Source organism: Clavelina lepadiformis, chromosome 3 (genome assembly GCF_947623445.1).
Source record: "Clavelina lepadiformis chromosome 3, kaClaLepa1.1, whole genome shotgun sequence".
Taxonomy (NCBI): Eukaryota; Metazoa; Chordata; class Ascidiacea; order Aplousobranchia; family Clavelinidae; genus Clavelina; species Clavelina lepadiformis.
The window spans coordinates 19,805,338-19,829,247 of NC_135242.1; the positions used below are offsets into that span (position 1 = coordinate 19,805,338).

General features: G+C 35.2%; 4 protein-coding genes across 6 annotated transcripts; 1 reads left to right on the forward strand and 3 right to left on the reverse strand.

The window, feature by feature from the left end:
• The first annotated feature begins 32 nt into the window (after window positions 1–32).
• LOC143449791 (forkhead box protein J3-like) lies at window positions 33–11,456 on the forward strand. 2 transcript variants are annotated; one of them, XM_076950120.1, is made up of 15 exons: window positions 33–327; window positions 1,067–1,186; window positions 1,751–1,874; window positions 2,324–2,398; window positions 3,418–3,498; window positions 6,830–6,925; window positions 7,049–7,135; window positions 7,302–7,413; window positions 7,577–7,709; window positions 7,888–8,084; window positions 8,252–8,353; window positions 8,466–8,636; window positions 8,816–8,935; window positions 9,652–9,724; window positions 9,807–11,456. In XM_076950120.1, the coding sequence occupies exons 1-15, from the start codon at window positions 212–214 to the stop codon at window positions 9,883–9,885; spliced, it is 1,686 nt and encodes a 561-aa protein (XP_076806235.1). In that variant the 5' UTR covers window positions 33–211; the 3' UTR covers window positions 9,886–11,456. The 2 variants fall into 2 exon arrangements, with proteins under 2 accessions (XP_076806235.1, XP_076806236.1); XM_076950121.1 differs by lacking the exon at window positions 8,816–8,935.
• A 1,572-nt stretch (window positions 11,457–13,028) lies between these two features.
• On the reverse strand, window positions 13,029–14,165 carry LOC143449407 (cytidine deaminase-like). Of its 2 annotated transcripts, none has more exons than XM_076949598.1 (3): window positions 13,795–14,165; window positions 13,658–13,715; window positions 13,029–13,520 (listed from the first exon to the last, which is right to left on the reverse strand). In XM_076949598.1, exons 1-3 carry the CDS (start codon window positions 14,034–14,036, stop codon window positions 13,413–13,415), a joined length of 408 nt encoding a protein of 135 aa, XP_076805713.1. In that variant the 5' UTR covers window positions 14,037–14,165; the 3' UTR covers window positions 13,029–13,412. The 2 variants fall into 2 exon arrangements, with proteins under 2 accessions (XP_076805713.1, XP_076805712.1); XM_076949597.1 differs by having other exon boundaries at window positions 13,658–13,711; window positions 13,791–14,162.
• A 1,055-nt stretch (window positions 14,166–15,220) lies between these two features.
• LOC143449470 (cytidine deaminase-like) lies at window positions 15,221–16,024 on the reverse strand. Its single transcript, XM_076949686.1, has 3 exons — window positions 15,740–16,024; window positions 15,615–15,672; window positions 15,221–15,517 (listed from the first exon to the last, which is right to left on the reverse strand). The coding sequence occupies exons 1-3, from the start codon at window positions 15,967–15,969 to the stop codon at window positions 15,413–15,415; spliced, it is 393 nt and encodes a 130-aa protein (XP_076805801.1). The 5' UTR covers window positions 15,970–16,024; the 3' UTR covers window positions 15,221–15,412.
• A 1,484-nt stretch (window positions 16,025–17,508) lies between these two features.
• LOC143450200 (cytidine deaminase-like) lies at window positions 17,509–20,458 on the reverse strand. Its single transcript, XM_076950647.1, has 3 exons — window positions 20,143–20,458; window positions 19,002–19,056; window positions 17,509–18,773 (listed from the first exon to the last, which is right to left on the reverse strand). Exons 1-3 carry the CDS (start codon window positions 20,379–20,381, stop codon window positions 18,663–18,665), a joined length of 405 nt encoding a protein of 134 aa, XP_076806762.1. The 5' UTR covers window positions 20,382–20,458; the 3' UTR covers window positions 17,509–18,662.
• Window positions 20,459–23,910: the final 3,452 nt, after the last annotated feature.

Below are 23,910 nucleotides of genomic sequence, written 5' to 3' on the forward strand. Positions count from 1 at the left end.
TAAATATGTCATGTTATATTTGTTTAAAGGAACTAGACTCCAAATTAGAAGTTGTATGATTATGTAATTTAGGTGAAGAAAAAACTGTTGTTGTGCATTGAAGAAACTTATATTTTAACTTAGTTCTAAAGGAACTAATATAAAGAAACTAATATTCATCAGCTGGTGCACTGCTTATTTTTCGCATCTCAAGAATATCACTCCATTGCCAATGACAGCTTGCATGACGACTATTCATAACATGAACAACGCTATGCGGGAACCAGAAAGTAAAAAGAAGCGTTCAGATTTAGAAAGAAGTTTGACTTCGATGGACTGGTTAACTCGGTAAGTTAATAACAATATTCATTGTTGAGACAATTTTTCAAACGGCAAAAAAGTCTTGTAATCGGTGAAATTAAGGTGAAGAAGCTTTTTCATATGGTACTTGCACAATAAATTGTTTCTGTTGCTAAGAATACATGTGGCACAATTGCCACTGTCAAGTTGCATAATTGACACAAAAAATTGATAAAAAAAATGAAAGAAGTGGTCATAATATTTAAAGGCTGGTTATAGTAAACAGAGAATTTTGTATGGCAAAATTGGGGACCGTACCAAAATGGTCCAATAAATCAGGTGGTCAGATTATCCATGGTCATAATTAAGAGGATTTTACTGTATTATATTTAATTATTTACAATATTTATTTGCAGTAGTTCTTCAATTGTCTAAAAATGAAATAGTTGCTAATTTCTCAGCACTAGTGTTTGTTCTAGCAGTAGGGTATAGCCCTGTGCACTAAATTTACTTACATTGGTTGAACTTTTGTATTTTTCTTCTGATTTTCTACTGTAACCGTCTGTACTCATGCTACTAAATATTAATGAGCTTCAGAAATTAACAATTCAAATATGAAACATAGTGTAATGTAATAGAACTAGGATTCAAAACATTAAATAGATATCGACAATGTACGTGCATTTGTAGCATTTCATTTGTTTTTCATACATTTAACTAACTTTGTTACAACATCACCCTTAACTGCAAAAATCTAGCAGAAATCTCATTTATAAACAATTTGTAGGCTCAATGTTCGTTCAATGACTGCCGATGGAAAGACAGAAAGAGATACAAAGGATGGCCGAAAGTCAACCGATGACAGTGAAAGTGGAGACAGTCCAAAAGATGGCAAGCCTCCATATAGGTATATTTTTACAGTTAATCTCTCTTTGTTTATGTACCATCTTTTAAGTTTCTGTATGTTTTATATAGTTATGATGCTGTTTAGTTATGTGGCATCTCAACTTGGTTTTGCATTGTATAATATAGACATATTTTATATCATTGTTACATGTGGTTTGACTGTACCATTCAGGTTCTGTTTAGAATTTTTTTTAAATGTTTATGTTATAATTCTATTTTTGCAAGTTGGTATTTTAATGTTTTAATGCTAACTTGTGTCTTAAAAGTTAATTCAGAGATTATTTAAAGAGAGTGTTTAACTTATATCATACTTATACTATGTTTGCCGCCAGGCATAATTTCAATAACAAAAAGTGCTCAGCTGGTAATTAATTCTTTAATGAACCAACATTTCACAAACCCATGTGAAACCCAAGAGAATGTTCTCTTATTGTAATCTGCCCTGACAAAGCTCACCCGCATGGGTTTGCAAAACCTTGGTTCACAAAAAGTATTAAATCAAAACTGGGCACCATTTGTTACTATAACATACTTGTTCATAATGCTACCAAAATTTTTCTTTTAGTTATGCAAATCTTATAACCTTTGCCATTAAATCATCTGGAAAAAAGAAGATGACCTTGAGTGAGATTTATGCCTGGATATGTGAAAACTTTCCTTATTATAAAGATGCAGGCAGTGGATGGAAGGTTGTGAAAGAATTTTTTAATTGTTTTATCTTTTACTGATTTGTTGTCTTAATGCCAAGTTTGGCTTCTAAAGATATTAAACTCTTTGAAAAAATGAAGTGTGCAAATATTGTTGTTTTGTAGGGCATATAAATTGTGTCAAATTTCTTGCGTATCATACTGAAATTTAGTTTATTGTTACATTTTGTAGTTGTTATAAGTCAGATGCTTGAGTGGAAGTGCGCATGTAATTGTATATGCACACGTTAAATGTGGCAAGCAATAATTGTTAACTTGTTGCGGAGGCATTATTTTATTAGTGTATGAGCACTATTGTGTAGAAAAATTGGCTTCATTTTGTACTAAACTTCAAAAGTTCAAACATTTATATTTTCAGTCGATAAATTTGAATGTTGATATGGCGTATGTATAGATTAACTTGTGACTGATTTAGAATATGTATATTTCAGAATTCCATTCGTCATAATCTGTCGCTAAACAAATGTTTTATGAAGGTGGCACGGTCAAAAGACGATCCTGGCAAGGTATAATGTTACTTGTGTTACCAGTATTCCATGCTTAGTTGCTCACTGAGAAAGACCAAAACATATAAATATTTCTATTTTCGTATTTGGTGTAATATGTCTCGAGTTTTTAGTTTTATGTATATTTTGGTGCCATTAATTCATGGATGGTAGAGCATAGCTGACCCGATAATACCTGATCATTGCTAAATAAAGATAGGTGATATTTTAAGGGCCCCTTTTCATGAAATAGGTGTGTGAAAATATGCAATCTTACTTCAACAATTTTGTCTCGAGTAGTCCTTGATATGGGTGATTAGTTGTAAAGGAGGTTTATGGGACCTATTATATGCCTATTGTGGGTTGGGTGTTACGGCTTGGATCCTTAAACAAGCAGGACTTTCTAGAGTTACCATTGCTTTTTATGTTTTTGTAAGTAGCCGTCAAATTGTTGTTATTTTAAAGTACGCATAGTTTACACAAATACAGTGTTGATCGTGGTATGTGGCAAAGACTCTGTGGCCTGTTCAGGCCGTGCTATTTTTAAATGAGTACTTTGCAGCTACATACAGTAAAATATAGGCTATATATCGGTAAGAATTGCCATTACTTTTAAGGGAAATTAAAGTTAAAAAAGTTAAATAAATTTTTACGATATACATAGAAATTATACCAAGTATTGCAGTCAGTGCAATATCTTTACTTGATCTGTATTCTACCCCACCTTTAACTGTGTGCACACCAATTCAAGTGGTACCAATAATGGAGTGGATTTGTTTGCTCTAAAGCGTTAACCAGCAATTAACTGTCTAACACCACAATCATTTCCCACCTTAGACCAACATCAGACCAATACCTGTTATTCTTGCATATATGGTAAAATTTAATTGGTTTGGACAACTTCCTATTAGATTAACAGATTTCCGTTATGAGCATCTGTTGTTGTTGGTGGTAAGACCAAACTTCAGCTGCATGTTTTATCCAGTAATTAAATCGCATTAGCAGCTTTGCCTCTCGATAAAAGAAATATTCAATTTTAGGGATCATATTGGGCAATTGACTCCAGTCCACCTGACGAACCCATTCCAAGAGGTTTGAAAAGGAAACGACGATCGGATGAGGTAAATGCCTTTTTATTGATGTTGTTTGTCATGTTTTACCTATTTTTGTTGTTAATGTTTGTTCCTGAAGCTTATGAGAATCTTCAGTAGTAAAACGCAACTGCTGTTCATCAGCATATTACCTTTTGTGACTAATCGTAATGTAACGACGCAACATACTGTAGCTATTCCATGACAAAAATATGCAAGTACCACTTGTATTGCTTGAAGAACACTCTCTAAGTAAAGAGTGGATCGGTAGCATATGTGCAGCTTGCATGAGAACTGTTTGAATGGGCCCTGAAGAAGTTACAAACAACCTTCTATTCTCATGTCAGCATATTTGCCGTTTTTGTCGAGTTGTAGAATGCAGTTTCTCACTATTTCAATGCTGATGCATATTGTAACATCAGACTCAGCTTCCATTTCTTGCGCTCTGCATTTGACACAGAAGCTTACCGTAGTACTTAGTCCAACCCCAAAAATGATTGTATCTGTCATGGTCGGTTGCTTATGTGTTTTCTAAAGGTATAGAATATGTGTTGAGAAAGGTTCTGTATGGCATTGTTCGGTGCCAATTGAACATTGCTATACTAAGTGAATGGTTGGGTGTGTTAAGCAATGCCGTACACGTACACAGATCTGCCTTCTTAAATGTCCCGTCTTTTGTGTGTAACTCTTATGCCACTTGTCATAATTTGTAAAGTTTTATTTGATGTGAGCGATGTTTATTTTGGAGCTTTTAACTTTTTGGTGACCTTAACAAAAACCTGACAATCTCAAAAGACACACCATTTCCTCAATGAGGTTCAAAGAAAATGTCATTTTAACACTAAAAAATTATTACAAGACAAACTGTAGTTCAATGCAAAAGTCACATAATTGTAAAGTCATATCTTCTTATATCAAATTCAGGATCCCAGTTCCCCAGCTTACTGTTTACCCAATGAAATTACTTTCAATGACAGTAGCTTGCTGATGGTAATTTGACATTGTGTTTGTTCATCGTGTTAAATTGTGTCATCCATTCATGTAATTCCCCATGTTTGTTCAATACACAAATCGTAATTTCTTGTCTTAGAAATGTGTATATCACCGATTTGTTTTCATCAATTCTGAAGTCAGTTTCTTGTTAAATTCAGTAGTGACTCATGGTTATTGACTTCCTTTACAACCATATTACAGCAGATATAATCAAAGTATATATATCTGCTGTAAGATCAGTCAAAAATGAGTTTTCAATTTATTGATTTTTGTCGAAGCATTCTTATACAATATTCCATAATTTGGGCAGTTAATTATGCAATGCATAAAGTCTATTATTTTTAATAACTGCTCTACATTGTATAATCAGTGGCTTCAAAGTAACCCCGCAACTGTGGTAGTTTCCCTTTGCCCAATCAACTCCTTTGATATTTCAATTAAAATAAGTTGCCTAGAAAACCCCACACTTAACATGCAATTCCTATTTGTATGGAAAGTTCACGGAATGGTCTTTAATAATGGTTGTAAAACAACAGTTTTATAGTAATTTGGTGGTCATTAACTGCCCTCATTCCACACTTTTGAGCCCATGTATATCATTCAGTACGTCATGAGAGGTATTTGCTGTTTAGTGCGTCATAATGCAAAGTGACGTCAACAGACTCCAACCGAATTCGCTCTACTACAACACAAATCCTTTTGTAGTTACGTCATTCGGTTGCTTGATTCGATCATTGAAGTAGCAAAGAAACAGGTGATAATGCAGAGTATTTGAATATTACAAATCCACCAAAAATAAACTCTATTAATAAAAACAGGTCCAACCAACTACGTATCCAATTTATATACCCTCTCCTTGAGTTTGATTCGTAATCAGTGAGAGAGTCGCTAATGAAATTAAGTTTGCTATTTGGTAGGCACTAGAAGGACTTCAAATTTCCATTTCTGGTAAATTTGCTACATAATACCTGATTGGCACTCGAAATGTTAAGACCACTTCCATTAGCTGCTAATTGAGTCTTGGGAGTCATTCTGATGACTACAGTCAAGTGCTTGTGTAGAATGTGGTGTTTTGGCTTGGACTTAAATTAGAATATCTAACATTTTGACTTTAATTTTGCCCTCAAGAGAAATAATAATAATAATTTTGGACTGTATACATTGCAAACGTTATATTTTTGCCATTACAAACTACTTAATTACAATTGAAGCCTGATATATCTAGTAGATTTATTCATTTCTATAATTAAATGCTTACGTGACATATAGATTTTTGCACCAAACTTTGCATCAGCTAAAATGGAAAAATCTTAGGCTATTAAAAATTACTTGATTTAGAACTTAGCATTTTGCATTGTTGCTTACTGATCGCTTTTAACGGCTAATGCAATGTAACTGTTAAGACAGTAACCACTATACTGTTGAGTACTGATGTGCATGTATGGTATAGTTTATCGCTGTGTGTTTGAGGTACAGTGATGGTATTTATAACATTGGTCTGAGGTCCGAATATTTCTAATTTTTTCTCATAGTAAGGTGGTTGTACTGGATGTGATCTTCGTGAAATGGGTTATTCTAAAATGTGTGTACCTTAAACATTATATTCCTATCAGTAAATTTCTTACATTTCATTGACAAGTCTTCATACATAGTTCAACGCTAATACATGTTTACTTACCAAAGAACTAATAAAACTTCTGTGTCTTCTCAATATTAGTGTCAATAACAATTTCAGGTTGCTGAAGGTTTTTCTTTTTAGAACGATAATGTGTCTGTATAATGATTTGATTTCGTTATGGTTTTAACATCACTTTTATACTGTCAGTGCTTTCAGATAATTTTTTGCCATATTAGCGGTTTTGACAGTGAATATGATCTGGAATAATTCAAACTCTGCCAAGAAAATACATAGAGGAATGATTTTTGACTTTTTTGTGTTTTGCAAATCCTCTCTTCAGCAACCTAGTGACCAAACGACCTCTTTGAAAAATTCTGAGTTTGACGTATGTGATAAAGTTGTGTACGTGTAATGGCTATACAAGTATAAGTAACTTAAAATACTGTATGACAATTTGTTAAACCTGATTTTATCAGAAACTGTCATAGTTAACCTTATATGCTTAGTAAAAAAGTGAATGTTTTGCAATTGGCAAAAATGTTAAAAAGTCGTCTATTTCAATTAGTGTGCAGACGGCAGTATAAATAGTGCTAATATTTTTTGCAAGCTAACTTTCAACCACTTTTCATTTTGCCTCAGAATAAATGCTAGCATTCCAGTGATTGCCACAACCAAGTTGAACACCACTGACACGTAGAATCAATAATATCCTTCAAATGTAAATTACGCAAAAATGTTTGTTTTTTTTAGTTGATTTATGACGACAATGCATCATTTCAAGGATCCCCGGGCAATGGGTCCATCCCACTACATATCATACGTGGCATGCAAGATTACACCACCATAGTAAGTAGCACATCACTGAAGCAAATAACATTTATCGGAACCACTACAGCAAGACTCCTTACAAGTTCCAAGAATTGAAGAGAGAAAATCGTGTTGTCTGACGTGATAACTTATATTGTTCAGGGTTCTCCTCAACATCAAGGCCCAGTACCTTGCCTGTCATCAACACCGCTCAATCACTCCCATGTATCGAGTGTTTCACATGATCATGTAAGTTGAAATTTTCCATTCATTTTTCGCCAACCATGCTATGAATATGACATGCTATAACTGGTGGTTGTTTCAAGTATTGAAACCACTTTACCCAATGAACACTAAAAGACTTTTTGAATACATGCAAAAACTGTTACTAAAAACTTTTCAAATAATTTTACAGAGCTCTGCGAATGAAAATCAAAGTTTTTCAACCAGTCTTGATGGTCTAGAAGATTTAGGAGCTTCTTTTCGAAGCATATATAGAAGTGTTTTCCAGCCAAGTCTTGCACAAGGTAATCTCGGAATTCTCTGACCATCCCATATAGAATTTACATGTGGAATTGCAACCAAATTACTGATGTAGCTCAACTTTATTCAACCTTATCATTTGCTGCCTACACCTTCAGGCCTTGCAAATTGTTTTTGCTGATACTGTGACTTTGTTTTACCTGTCAGATGACAGCTCCACCCCAGATTCTCGAAGTTTAATGAACAATTCGCGAAACAGCTCATGTGCTTTTTCGCCTACTGCAAATGGAAGTGATATTGGACGTTCTGAGTCCAGTGCTTCAATACAAAACTTTTCACAGTAAGTTTTCTACCCAGCATTGCTTGAATCTAATGTGTGAAAATGAAAAGATGATATTTGAATCATCTTTTCACTGCTACTCATGCAAAATATATAAATTGTTTATCGTAGTGTCTGTTGAGAGTCCATTTTAAGGAAATAAAGAAACAAATAACAGAATGTTAACTAACGTCTTCAGCTCCACATCATCCACAAATTCATATAACCAATACCCCAATATGGGACATACGGGATCTATGAACCACACACAAAACAATTATCTGCAAGTACCAGACCCACACAACACTCGGTTGTCTCATCGTAACGCAAACCACATGGGAAACACTGCCACCCTCAACGAAATAAACAAAGCATCCGCCAGTGCAAGTGCATCAGGTAATTAGCTTTTCACTGCTCTTTTCTTTCTTCATAACTTGACCAATTTGCCTACAATGTATTTTTTAAACTTACCTGGAATGCTTAAAGACCTTATTGTGGCCATACAGGAATTATTCTTAAAATAACTTTGTATGTTGTTGTCTTATTGTACTTTGCATGAATAGGCCTCAACTTTGACTGGTCCAACAACGTGGAGTCACTTCGGCAGAGCTGCAGGATGGCGCAAAGTTACAACTGGTCAGAAGTGGATTTCTCACAATACCAAGGTATTGTTTTGGTGGTCACTTAGCTATTTTTGTAAAACTCTCTAAAACTAAAACTTGTTTGTGTTGGTGAATGTTCTTAGGTGATTTTATTAAATTTTGGTTATGTTTTCAGATTTGGTGCAAAACATGCAAATGGCTGAACAAAAAGACTGGGTTTTAGACCAACAGTCTATGGTTGATTTGTGTGGAAGTTTGAATAGCTTTTTCAAGCAGACTGGCTGCTTTTCGAACCAGTCTCATAGCTTATCGCACCATTCACTCCACTCAAACCATTCTTCACATGGTTAGTATGGTTAACTAAACAAAATTTCCAGACGTTCATGTATTTTAAAGACTTTATTTTAAACATAAATCAGCATCGTTTTGTCACGAATTCTTGAAGCTGCGGTCATGTTTTGTTGTGGAATGCTGTATCATGAAAACTTCCTGTAATTATATCTTCAATATGTCACATCCCTTCAGGGCAGCCAACTTTATCTGGTCTACCATATCGTGTTAGTTTACCATCACTTAACTTGAACCATCCCGTTACCACTGCTAACCAACAATTCCATCAGACTAACCGTCATCGGTCATCTAATGGTTAGTAAGTAAGCTGCATGCTCATGGTGAAGTGGAAGGGTGTCCCACGATGTTTAATTTGCCACACCAACCTAATGTTGTCGCAATTTTTTTCGTTGCCAAAGGCTGCTTCATCTTTAACTTAATTGTGTGGTTGTGAAAACTATCTGATCATCAGGTTTTCCGAAATTTTTATTTAATTAGTTTCTCAAACGGCAGAAAGACTAAAAAATGTCTTTGGTATTTGCAAGCTAATTGCGGTTTTTATTATGACTGTAAGTATCGGTGATGCAAAACATTGTATTGCCACGATTGTAACCAATTCGACAAATTTAATCAAGTTTTTTTCTTCAAAATGCCCTTCATCCAAAGTATAATATCCGGCACCACAAGTAAGCTGTAACTAAATTTGTGATATTTCAAATTAACGGTTGGTTACAGTCATATTTTCATTAATTTTCGATTCACCCTGCTTTGTTTTCCCTGCATGAACAATTCTTATCAAGCTTTGTTAAACGATTAATACAAGAGAACCGCCATCTTTTTTGCACCTTGCTAGTTCAAATTCAGCTTTCTAAAGCTTCAAATGCCGTTTGAAAGCTAAGTGCTAACAAGGTCCTTACATGCGCCCTGGTTTCCCAGCTATACGAAATAGAGAAATACAGCAGCACTCAAAACGTCTTAAAAAAGTGAACGAAATTAGTCGAAATGTAATAAAAATTTCCTGGTTGTTGTAGGAACATCGCAATGTGCATCTCTCAACGAACAGCAAGTGAGACAAGGCCAAGTGCACATGATGCCACCTCCGAGGTATGCTTTCTTTTCTGTTACGTCCATAGCATTGGTGACCCCGATCTCAGTCCGGCTTACAAAACGCTGCTGTTGCTTACAGATACAACCCTGCCCAGCACCAGCAGCCTCAAGAGCCCGAGGAAATAGACGATACATTTGACTGGGACGCCATATGTTAGCTTTTTCACAAACTTGCTATGTGTGGACTATGCGTTAGCATGCTCTACTGCGAGGTCTCAAACCAAGTTCCGGTGCCCCGCGTTTGTGGATTAAGTCTTTAAAGTCAGTAGTTGATTGCACTTTTAGGGGGTTTCATTGCGTTTTAGTTGTTTACTACTTCAATGCGGTGCTGAAATTTTGTGGTGTCAACTTTCTTAACTGTGAAGGGTTGCTTCGTTTGCTAGTTTCTATTGCTTATCAAAAGGTTTGCCGTTTGATTTTTTGTCTCAAATTGTTACGTTTCTCTACTTTTTTGCGGAAACTTTGAAAATTTTCTTATTCATTGTGACAAATTTTGATTTGTAAATTATACAACCCGTGTTGGTCGTTTGTGCCCGGATTTCTTTTTTCCCTTTGCACTTAACTCTTCAATCCTTGTTTCCTTGCGTATCAGACTGCCAAAGTTTTTGGACCAGTCACAAACGTGATGGCAATTCTATTTCAAACTTCATTCTTGTACTTTTATAAGGTTTTAAACGCATTTTTGGGTAATGGAATCCGTTAATGACTGCCTTCAAAGTTCCATACGATTTTAAACAACCCCTAGTTCTTCATTTAAAGGGTAGTAAGAGTAATATCTTAGCTTATCCGCTTTGTTTTTACATAATTGGAGCAAATTTTATCAAACTTTGCATTGATTTTAGAGCAATCTTCTTCAAAGAAAAAGCGTGCCTTACTCTTGTAATCTTCACCTTGAAAAATCACTGTATTGCTTATTTGCACCACTTTCTAGTAGAGTGCATCGTTTTGTCGCAAGTGGGTCAAAGCGAGAAAACCAAATTATACGAATGATGAAAAGCAACACAAAAATTAGGAAAAACTTGTTGTTAGGTTATAACTTTTTGAAAACCTGCGGCGTGAAAATTGTGCTATACACTGGCCGATGTTCATATGAAATCCATTTACAATACAGATTTTTCCGGAAAATCTCCGTCAGACTAATCGAATTATTTATATGTTTGTGCACGTACTGTAATTAATGTGTGTAGCGATCAGCATTGGTTGATTTTTTGTTGGTTTTGTAAAAGATATAATGAAACGGTCCATTTATTGAATTGTGAAACATTTTCAAATTACTTCTTGATCGTTCCGATGAATTATGAGAGAAATAGTTTCTAGAACTTTTGATTGTTTTTTCTATGCTCTACATTTTTACATCAGCTGTTCATATATGTGTACATTCAAAACTATATGAGCTGTTTCAAAAGTTCGAGAGTACTTGGTGTCCCGGTCCATGACATTGAAAACGGCAAGTATTATATTGTGTGCAACCGAAACCGTAGTTCGGAATAAGAAGAAAGCTTTTTAATGACAAGCCACTTCTTACTTTTCGACTTAAATGAAATTTTTTTGATTTAAAACTAAGATCGTGTACTACAGTACTAGCCACTCGTGTCGTATTCATTTTACTAGTTGCTCTTTGATTTTGCCTTCGCTCCTTAGTGTGGTTTTTCTATACGCGATCATAAATATTGTTCCACATTGTATATAATACCTGTGATTTGACCATAAATATTTTCTGCGACCAGTATCACCGTCTTTATTTACGAGAAAAATCGCGTAGATCAATGAAAAACCGCTCCACGTTTCTCCCATAATGCATTGTGTGCATTCCACGTATATTCAAGTTTACTCAGGTTCATTTTTACCGCCGGAATTCGTCACCGGTGCGGGACTTCCCCAGCTCGCTTGGCGACCAAAAAAACAATCCCAGTTCAATAAACGTGTTGATGACGCAGATTGCGTCGTTGACGTCATGTTTTTCTTATTGGTGACTATTTGCAAACGTGAGCAAACATTTCTTGTTAAAATGTTTATGCCCGATAGTAAAGATATAGTGTTGATGAAAGATAAAGGTCCAGTATGCTGTAGGCGGTAAACATTGTGTTCCAGTCAATCCAATAAAAACTATAATCGTATCAGGAAAAGCTTTTTCATGAAAGCTACAAAACACCAGAAAACGTTTTTTATGTTCTTCGCCTTAAACATCTTCCTCAGCAATAAACGGCGCAACAAGAGTTTGTCGAAATTATGGTAAGCTTGCGGTAAACTTGGTCAAGTTCGCCTTTTCTTGCAGACATGATTATATTATTTAATAAAGAACGCCAATTTAGATTCTAACTACGGTCTGTTGTTTGACAAGTAGATGTTTGCACCCAAACAGTTCCGTATCAGTCGGTGACAACTGTAAACTACATACCAAGGTTTCAAAGGATTTCATTTCCTAAATTGAACCAAATGATTCGCAATATTTAATCGAAAACCGATTGACTTCCTCACAATTTATCACAAAAAAATTAGGTCATTTGTCACTGACATTTAGTAAAAATATTCATGATTTAGGTTATGCAATGTGCATAGTTAAACATGCATCATTATATGTTATACAACACTCAGATGCTTGGCGTACAGTTGAGAGGCCGTAGCGTCGTCTTTTATTTTGTTACCCCGGAGGTGGCGCCCTAGAGTCGTCCAGACGTTTAATATCGTCTTTTCTTCCATTCAATAAAAAGTTTTCTCTTCTTGGAAAGTTTAATATGCACCTCTATATTAAACTTAAAAAATTGTTTGAAACGAAACAAACAAAACAGCGACTCTTCTGATTTGCCAAAACTAGAAACTTAGCTTCCATAGGAGAAGCTATTCTTTAGAACTGTAAGTTATTTAATGTTTATGTTTGTTGAAACGCAATGTATATGGACAGTTGTGTAAATGCAGTTTTCACGGCAAAAACGCACTTTTGCATAAAGTCTTAATGCATCAATGTCAGACAGTTATTATTGTTGCATTGAACATCACACTACATGTCAATAAGTCAGACCGGGGTGAAGTTGGTTACAGGTTCCCTGGCTACTTGAAACATGAATATCGCTACCTGCTATGTAGTGTCTTATTCAGTTATACTTGTTTGCAGATGAAGTTTATTGCATTTAAAACCAGTAGGCCTACTGGTTGCCTCGGTTGTAGTTGCAAGTTAGTTGTGCTTCGCTGTAAGAACGGACAAGAACCTGAATTTTTGGCCGAAGTAGGTTTGGCGGCATATAAACTAAAATGCACCTGGTTGTCTCTAACCAGCAAAAACAAAGAGAACTAAACCACGCAATTAAGGAATGTTTTCTGTTAACAGATATCTAGAACTTTTAGTATTGTAGGTTGACAAAAGATAAGTTAGTAAACAAGCACAGCAAATATTAAACAATCTGAAAAACGAATATTTTGTATATACGAGGATTCGTACACTTCATTATAATTATAAGGCTTTCAGTAAGTATATTTATGAAACTAATATCAGCACATTCAAATGAAAATTTAAAGGTGAATGCACATTGCGCATACAGTATAGCACAGAACTCGTATCAGGAGCAACCTTTAGTATTCACATTCGCTATGCAACTGGCAGAATTTGGATCATCCACACTCAAAAGTTTGTTCTTTAAATTTCATACGGTTGAAAAATAATAACTTCTCTCCCTCGCACTTTACTCTTTCAGTTCAAATCTTCTGCGGTAAAACCGTGCGGAAGCAATTCACTCAAAGTGGTTACCCTGAACGTCAGGTCGACACTAGCGATGTATACAACAAGGTCTTTCGAAAACTGCAAAACAGTAACAACGCATTTAGCAAGAGATTTAAAAAACATGAGTGTTTATCTGCCAACAGACTACTGAAGCAAATGGTGCAAAATTGAAGCAGTACAGGCTCACATGCAACGCTTAAACATTTTTCACCGACCTCTATCAGCGATTGGCGGCACAATCCACAGGGCATTATCTTTGCTGCTTTGTCCGTAAAACAATAAAACATTTTAATTGTACAGCAAGTAGCTTTGTGCCAACTCAAAAACCTTGCGAGATAGTCTTACTCACGTGATTACTGCAATCGCCTTGAATAACCTATGACCTTCTGAAACGGCTTTAACGATGGCCGTCCTTTCTGCACAATTGCCCACCGGATAGCAAGCGTTTTCCACATTGCATCCCGTATATATCTCGCCACTCTCAGTTACTAATGCCGCTCCAACTCGAAAATTGCTGTACGGGCAATACGCATTTTCTTTAGCCTGGCTTGCAATACGCACCAATTCTTCAATGTTTGTAAACTCTAACACCATTATGCTTAAACATTTGCTTCTAATTGATATTGAAAAGCATTAGCTTGAATTTGCCCCAGAGTTTTCATGTAAACGCTTATAGGGAATAGGAATCCCAACACTGAAAGGTTGTTTTCATGCAACCAGACTATTATAAGTTCCAAACCTTTTTGTCTTTGGCCAGATCCGCACACAGATTTCTCAAGAATAGATTTTACGTTTGTTTAAGTTAGCCGAGCCGATGAGCAATGAAGCTGACCAAGTTACACAAACATAAACTTCGTTGACCATAAATCTCCCATATAGATTCAGACTTAAATATATGGTCGGATCAATATAGGCTACATCTTATAGGTTTAAAGCTTGCCTTCTAACTTTGCGCACATCGCCGTCATCTGTAACCTGTTTGACTGTATATATTCACTGTAAGCACACACCATGCTCTGAGCAACTTATAGTATAATATTCTTGTGGACAACACGCGTCTTGCTTCTACAACACTTTTAGCTAATTAATATACGTCTAGGCTAGGTCGTCCACGTAGCCCACAAGCCCACATAATTGCAACACCGCCAATCCACTTCTGTCCTTCCGGCTCGCCTTTGGGTTTAAAGTAAAGAGTTTAAGTGTTAAGTAATTTACCTCTGTAAGATGATCCGTGTAACATTTCCTGGGAATTGCCAGCAGGAAATAACCCATCGGCAAATTGGTGTATGTAGTTGTTCTCAAGAGTATAGGTTACCGTTAATAACTACTGTAGTGTATATGTCCTGTCACATAGTAAATCATTTACAGAGAATACGATATAGCAAGTTAATATTCTGCTGTTTGCGCTATTTTTAAGCCAAAGCATAGAAAAGTAGTCTTGTTTCAAAACGTATTCTGGGAATTTTATCGGAATGTAAGAGCTACAATTGTTATTATAAGATAACTGGACCTCCATATAATTACAACTGTTGCAAACAACCATAAAATGTTCTGGTAAAAAAGAATTATTAACTTATTTTTTTGGTCAAATTACGCCGTATCTATTAAAAATTAAAGTATACCAGCGACTTTAAGATAAGCAACGTGGTCTAACCTACTTTTTAAACACTGTTTCATCTTTCGATTTTTCTTTCTTTTTAATATGGAAATATTCCTTTTAATCACAAGTCTCTGCCCTCACATCTCATATCTTGATGTAAAAAGCAATTTTGAACATATAAATTTACGTTAAAGCCAGCATTTATTCCAGGTAAATGATCAACCGGTATAACTTTGTAATAATAAGGAATTATAAGCTACATATTGGCGTAATAAAGTGTCCGTCTACAAACTCATTTATAGTTGTCAAAAAGTATTCATGGATATAGGAAGTGGAGTAATCAAGCAAACGGACATTGTGAGGAACTTCACTACGATAAGTTAGGACCGTACTCGTGAGGAAGCAAGACATTTAGCTGGTGGGTGTTGAATTCCTCTTTGTTATTTGCGCAGTAGGCTTTCATATCCAGGGAATACTGAAAAAAGTCATAAGCACATTGGCAAGAATGATTACGAGACACGCTGCAGGTTTTCATCAGATCATTCTATAAACTAAATATAAAACCTTCTTACTTGTCTCATAACTTGACGACACATTCCACAGACCGAAACTTTTACGGTGTCATCGTCACTGAAAAAGAAATTTGGTCAGGAAACAAATAGTTTATTGATAGTTCTCCGTGGAGAAATCAATTTACCCGATAACAGCCAGCGCTTCAAACTCCTTGTAGCCTTCCGAAACAGCCTTGAAGATGGCAACCCTTTCAGCGCACATTGAACACGGAGACACCGCGCAAGTTATGGAACATCCGGTGAAAACCTTGCCGCATTTGGTCAGTACAGCCGCTCCCATCTTAAAGTAGGTTGTGGCATATTTGTCTTTGGCTTGTTTTGCGGCGCTTACCAATTCTTTAGGACTGACTGACATGACTGTTACACTTGCAAAATAGACAAAGAAACACTTTCTAAAAACCACGAAAAGAAATTGTTTAATTATATTACTCAGACCGCAAATAAAAAAATTTTAATGTTGCACTTTATTATTATTATTATGCATTACTCTTCTGAAAACAACTGATTTCAACTTTGCTGCATCGTAACAACTCGGCTACGCTGAACAAAAAATTCTACTTTACCTTACCTCTGAAACACTCATTTCTATTCTGATTTAACGCTTGCAACACTTTGCAATCAAGCAAAGTAATACACAGATATGCATCGCTTGAAGTAATGGCAAGTTTCTTCCTTTTCTCAAGAAGGTGCATCACGATTTTAGAACTCGTTTTTTTTTTGTAAATGTTTCGGGAAGTGACGAAACTGTTTTAAAAAACGTTGAAAACGATTTTCGTGTCCGATGTCAGCATAAGAAAATATACAGTTTCTAAAATATGTTTTGCTACATTTCGACCTTCTTTAGTCGGCTCAGTAGCCAAGTGGTTTGGGCGTGGGCTTGCAGTAATGCGGCCTGTGTTCATTACCATATGGCACTACCGTTGGAATTCCCATTGACGACGCTTGCTCCCGATGAACAATCTCACAATCGATCAATATAAAGCAGGAAAAATCATAAAATAATAGAAAATGTGTGTAGGTCTATCATCCGGAACTTGCACAACGGCTAGCTCGGTCATCGAGGTTCGAGCGATGATGAATCATCGCCGGGTTTAAATCGTGCAAAGATTTTCTTCAGCCTGAAGATAAACATTATGATTCCATACCACTCATCGTGACAAGCAGCGAATTTAATAAATTTACAACATTCAAAAGCTGCACGGGTTTTCACTTTACTTTAAAGCAGTGGTTCTCAAACTTTTTTAAAAGAAAGTACGCAACGGTCTCCTAGCAATTTTTTAAACGTCTCACGGTCCCTTAAAAAATCAACACAAAACAACACGTTGATTATTATGGTATCATTGTGACGGGTGTACCTGTTTCTTTGCAACCAGTTCGGCTACGTTTGGTTCCGTTTTGGACGACGCAACCCTAATATCGTGAATCACATTCAACCGGTTTCGAGCTTTTGGCTTGACGGCAAGTAGTGCCTTTTTTTGGAAGGTGCTTTGCGGTCCCAGAAAATTGTCTCGCGGACCCCAGTTTGAGAACCACTGCTTTAAAGCAACAAAAATATACTGCGATTTGTCTTCGCAGATTATTGTAGTAACACATGGTTATTGTAATACCACCGTAAATTGCTCTTTTGCGACGGAAAGCGTTTTCAACAATGCAAGCAGTACAACTCTTTTAACGTTTTCGCCACGCTGAGCGCCATAGTCTTAGGACAGACTAAAGGAGATGGAGGCGCCACCTTACCTTTTATAGTGTTATGTAAATCTGGGAAGTTTTGAATACAAGGTCAAGAATGCATTCTATTTCAGATGGAATCAACATGTGCGCTTAAGCGGCAGCCAGTAGCCACAGTATATGATTAAACTTTATCCTGAAGTTCTTTGTTGATCCATATTCAATGCAGTGTTTTTTGAATTTATTTTGCAGCAAGTCGGGCTGCGTGAAGAATGACAACAAATGATCGCATAAATGGCATAATGATATACTGATTATGAAAGAACGCAATGTACGTGTACAGTTACATGTAAATAAATCGAAGAACAGCCAAGAAAACATCAACAGCAGGAAGGCTTCCAATAAAGATAAACACAAGTTCAAGTTAATCTGTCCGAAAAGCTTCATCATGTTCAAGTCTGCAGTTTTCATATCATCCTAAATTGTATAATATTTTCACAAAATCTACAATTTACAACAGGAAAATCAAGAGCTTGAATGGGCCGTTCAAATTCATGTACAAATGCACAGCAGCATATTAGATGAGTAAATGGCATAGACTTTGAAGTTGAAGAAAAGCAACGTGCTAGATTAAAAACACAACAATTTTAAAAAGCGTTTTAATAATCATTTTTATCGAAACACATTTACGACTTAGCACAGCAACTATCAAAATACTGAATTGGTAAAAATTGTAAAAATTATTGCACCTCACCGAAATTCACCACGGAAGTTGCATAATCACTATAAACATAAAGCAACCATATTAATTTATACCATTATCTGGCAAATCTAGGTCGAAATCACAGTTAGCACAATGTCTAATAATAATTTAAGCCATGTAGATGATGTAATGCCTGTGATATCAACGCACATAATAGCAGAAGCTTGATATAATACTTTTGGCCGCTGCAACCGCCATAGACCTGGCTGACTACAACTCTCTTTTTTGACGTCATATGTGTTAGACATCAAACTATCAACAATTGTTTCACAATTCAAATAGAACAAAAAACAACACTTTGTCTGTCTACTAACACACAACCTTGGGTATGAGAACAATAGAGATGGCCTACCATGTTTGCTTGATCACAATATATGCACGAACAAGCACGTTGAAACAAAAAGCATAGAAGTGTCGATGTTAAATAAGGTGCATTGTATGCAATGACTATATTAAACTGTGAGGAATGCTTACAAAATAAGTAATATAAACATGCAGTATGGAACTTTAATTTTACAAATTAACCATGCTTTCAGCAAATTTTTAATGCTACTGACTATTGGATTATATAGATATACATTTGGCAATTATAATTCCGAGCATATCTGTTCGATAGCCTACGACTTTAAATTTTCTGGCCCAAAGGAGTGAGGAAGCAGCTCAGCAAGTGTGTGAGTCTCATAGCTTCCATCCCGCTTGGCACAATAAACTTTCAAGTCCTTTGAAAACTAAAAAACTTGAAAGTAAACATCTGTATATTTCTAAAAAATGATGATTTTGATGAGTTTTTATGATGATTTCGGTAAAACATGCACCAAGAAAAGCATAGTAGAGGTTAGACATGATCCTTAATATAAAAACACAACAGCCCAGCAACTATAACAAAATAAAACTAGTTACAAGGGTATTGCTTGTTGTTTAGGAAGAGACGAAATAATGTTTTTTTAATGCTTTACCTCTCTCATAGTTTGCCTGCAAATTCCACATGGAGTGACCACATCTTCTGCATCGCTAAAAATATTAAAATTAAACAGCTTACAAACAAAATTGCTTTAGAGCATTAGTTCTTATACTGGGGTAATTACTGAAGGGAAACAAAACACTTGCTTAAAGTAACGTTTTGAAAAAATTCAGTAAACTGACAAGAAAGTAGACTAGATATAAATAAGAGAAGAAACTAGACAAGATATACCAGTCAGCAGAAAGATAAGTCTTATTCATAGAATATGAACTATTGTACCTAAAATTTTCAAATTTTTCGATCTCTGGAAAAATTCTCATTACACAACCACAGATCTGAGCTCGAACTTAGTTTGTTCTCAGAAGTGTCTAAACTGTTTTGTTTTTCTTCATTGATTACACTACTTGTTGGTATAGTAATTTTATGCTATAGTAACTGATATTACATCAATAACATTGATCTGAGTGTTAGCGAAAAGAAACATCACAGCTATTTTAATTTCTGTCGGTGTAAAATTGGCAAAATAACAGCGTGTGAGACTTCTTTGCGTACACCAACATTAAAGTGACTGCTTTTGTGTGTCATTTAGGGGCCTGTGTACCTCAGCTTCGCTTTGGTATTGTATGATAATGTTTAACCTCGGACTGAGAAAAGTCTTTGCACGACTTAAACCTGCCGATGATTCGTCATCACTCAAGCCCCAGTTACTGAGTTAAACTTTGTGAAAGTTCCGATTGTCACACATTGTTTATTTTGTTTTTCATATGTAGTATTGCCTGAATTTAGAACTGTCCATTGAACAGAAGTAATGCCTTGCCAAAGGGCATTAAAATGGTATAGCGCCTCTGGGTATCGAACACATAACACGAGTCACATTTCTTGTGAGGCAAGCGTTCAAACAACTAGGTTACTGAGCCGATATAGGCTTTCAAAGCTCTTTATTAAATCATGTTTTGTTTGAAGACAAAATACAGTGTTTACACTAACAACATAAATATATGTACAGTATATATTTTTGTGTTACAAGTATTAGAATGATGACATACTTATGCATCTTTAAGGCAGCCAATACAGTGTTATATAAATTATACTTTTCAAAGTGCATCACATAACCGTCAAACAACATAATTCCTTACCTAATGACAGCAATAGCTACGAATTTCTGATGACCTTCAGATACAGCCTTGGTTATTGCAGTTCGCTCAGCACAGATACCACAAGGATAACTTGCATTTTCAACATTACACCCAGTGAAGATTTCCCCACTCTCAGTTAGCAAAGCTGCGCCAACATGAAATTTACTGTATGGGCAGTGAGCTTTTGCTCTCACTTCCATTGCTTTCTGCATCAGTTGTTCAGGTGTAACATTTGGCATTTTTTATTGGTTCTCAATTTAAAGCTTTACTCAGGAAGAGTTAAAAATCTATTCAGAGACAAAATAATTAAACTGCATTATTGAACTGTTGAACTGTCATGTGGACAGTTCTTTAAAAACACACAATTGTTGCTGAGCAGCTTGGTTTGGTGAGAAACCAAAAGAAATGGGCCGATGCAAACCCATGATACATTCAGGGAATATCACCTGAGCCGTGGAAGATATTAATTAATATTAACTGTATTAATGAAAATTTACCCCTAGCTGGTGAAAGTGACAGCCATGACTCCATTACTCCACTTACAACCAATAGCTCCGAAAAAGAAAATTATCTAAGCATTGATGAAGATATATACAATGACGCTAATATATACAAAAAATGGTGTAGTGTTGTACATTTTAATGTTAGAAGTCTAAACAAAAATTTAGACAAACTTCATGAATTCTAAACTTCATCAAAAAACCCACAAAACTTAATGTGTATCTGAAACTATATTAAAAACAGAACCTAGTAATGTAAAATTAAAAGACTATTTCTTAACCCGTAAGGACTCAAATTCTAATGTCGGTGGAGTAGCCATGGAGTAGGATTATTATATATACATAAAAGTCTGAACTATCAATTACGAGGTGACCTGCAGTTTGAAATCTTAGGATGTGAAAACCTATTTATTGAAATTAAATTTAATAAAAAAATGTTATCATAGGAGTGGTATATAGACACCCCCAGCATAACCATGAAGAATTTGATGATAAGTTCTTTATCACTGATTTAATTAACATCTGTTAAAATTTACACGATGACAACAAGACGTTAGTCAGTGCAGAAGGATTTCTAAACAAATTACAAAACTGTTTTAAACCATGCTTCCCTTACAAAACAGTCAGTGGAAGACATGCGAAGTTACTACAAAAACCATTGATTACTTGCTAAGGGCATAATTATTTCAATCAAACACAAAAATAAACTGTATCATAAATAGACAAAAACAAAAAACCAGCTTCGCTTTAATACATATAAAAAATATCAAAATAGGTTGACCAAACTTAAAGAACTACCCAAGACCAAGTGTTATAAAAACCAATTTACGAAAGCTCACAACGATACAAGCAAAACTTGGAAAATCATTTACGAATGATTGAACAAACGAAGTCAAACAAATATGATATATTACCAAATTCAATTGAAATAAACGGTGAGACAACTACTGACCCAATTGAATATTCAAACTTGCTAAATGAACATTCTGTAAGCATTGGCCACAAAACAGTTTATGAATTTGACCCATTACTGTACTCATTTGTTAAAAAGTGTGTTGTTTATTCGAAAAAATTGGAATTTATGAAACAGATAAGTGGGAAATTGAGTATCAAATAAGTCAACTAAAAAGCAATAAGTCGCTAAGATATGATGTTATACCAGCTAAGATACTAAAAGATAGCAAGTATCTAATCTCTGAACAACTAGCACATACTTTTAACCAAGCCATAAACACTGGTAGCTACCCGCCAGAACTTAAAATAGCCAAAGTGATCCCTGTGTACAAAAATGATCCCAATAACTATCGACCAATTAGTCGTTTAAGCCAATCAAATAAAGTAATTGAAAAAATTCTATGCAGTAGACTTAAATACTTTCTTAATATTAACAAAATTCTACATCATAACCAACTTGGATTTAGAAAGTTTCATTCCACTGTATCAGCGGTAACAAATATCAATGAATATGCAAACCAACAAACAGAAAATAATAAATATATATATGTGTATATTGTTTCTTGACCTTAAGAAAGCTTTTGATACTGTATCTCATAGGCAATTACAGTCGACTCTGCTTAATTCGGACACTTTGGTTCCGCTCACTTTTGGCCGAATTAAGCGGAGAAACGGCTTTGTCCGAATTAAGCGGAAAATCAATTGTTCGTTTCATGGTCATGCATAAAGGCAAAAAATGCATTTGAAATATTGTACTGTTGCGTAATAAATGAATTGCAGCTGCGCTATACTGCAGTAAATGGCACTGATCGCATAAAACGTCTTCGTTTACTTGTTTACTCGTTTAGTGAGCAATTTCACTTTTTGTGCTAAACTTTTCTGTACAATTTTGTCCTACAAGATGGACGCAATTGTACCGAAGTAAAAGCGACTATGAAGCTGGCACGGCCTTATATGAGTTCATTGTCGATTGTTACTGCATGCATCGTCATTGTTTCACCATAATCACTCATAATGCAATTGAATCTTGTCTTAAAACGAACGAAGTACTGTTTATTGTATCATAAGTTCATAACCTAACGATGGAATTGCGAACCTGTGTCCGAATTAAGCGGAGAATTGTCCGAATTAACAGGAGTTTTTTACGTTCAATTTTTACTTTTGTTCCGTTCCCGAGCATTTTGGCCGAATAAAGCGGTTGTCCGGGTTATCCGGTGTCCGAATTAAGCGCATTCGACTGTACTTATGAAATTAAATTGTTATGGCATTTGTGACAAAGCTAACAAATTGATAAAATCATATTTGACATGTAAACAACAATATGTCGAGTGTGGTGATTATTTATCAGAGTAAAGGCAAATCTCAATACGTGTGCCACAATGGTCAGTATTAGGGGCACTGGTTTTTCTGCTGTATACAAATGATCTTCCCAACAGCACTTCCCTTGGAACAAGACTATTTGCTGATCATACAGTATTATACAATTTGTATTCAAATATTGCAGAACTTGAAAAACAAAGGACAATCGAACTTGATAAAGTAAATCATTGGTTAAAAACTAACAAGCTTTCTTTAAATTATAAACTAACCAACTAACGTAAAACTTTTTGCATGATAAAAGCACCCAAAATCTGCAAATGGCAAAAGAAAATAGAAACGGCTATTAAAATTAAGTATCTAGGCATAATACTAGACGAACAATTTAAATGGAATTATCATGCTGAAGATCTTTGCATAAAACTGTCAAGAATCTGTGGTGTCTTGTACAAAATTTGACAATTCAACAATAAAAAGGTTCTCATGATGTTATACTATTGTCTAGTATACAGTGCTTCACAATATGGTGTATTGGCTTGGGGATCTACATCAAATACTGTTTTCAAACCATTAAATATAATTCACAATAAAATAAAAAGACTAATTACCGATAGTAACAAATATACCAAACTAACTACACTTAAAAGAGCAAATGATATTCTAAATATATCTCAAATCTATCAATTACAGACAGGCAAATTCATGTATAATTATTACACAAATCTTCTTCCCCAAATATTTATGACTATTTCAGCGAAATCCAAACAGTACACAAATATAACACTAGATCAACACAGAACAACTTATTCTTGCCCCGAACCAAAACAGTAAAAGGTAAAAAACCTTTCGAGGACCTAAATTTTGCAATAAACTACAAAACAACATAAAAAAAAATTAAGTCTTATAAACATTTCTCATATCAATTGAGAAGTGGACTTGCATAAGGGAAGTGCTGTTCGGATAATTGTAAATAGGGTGATCGATGTATGGTTGTTTA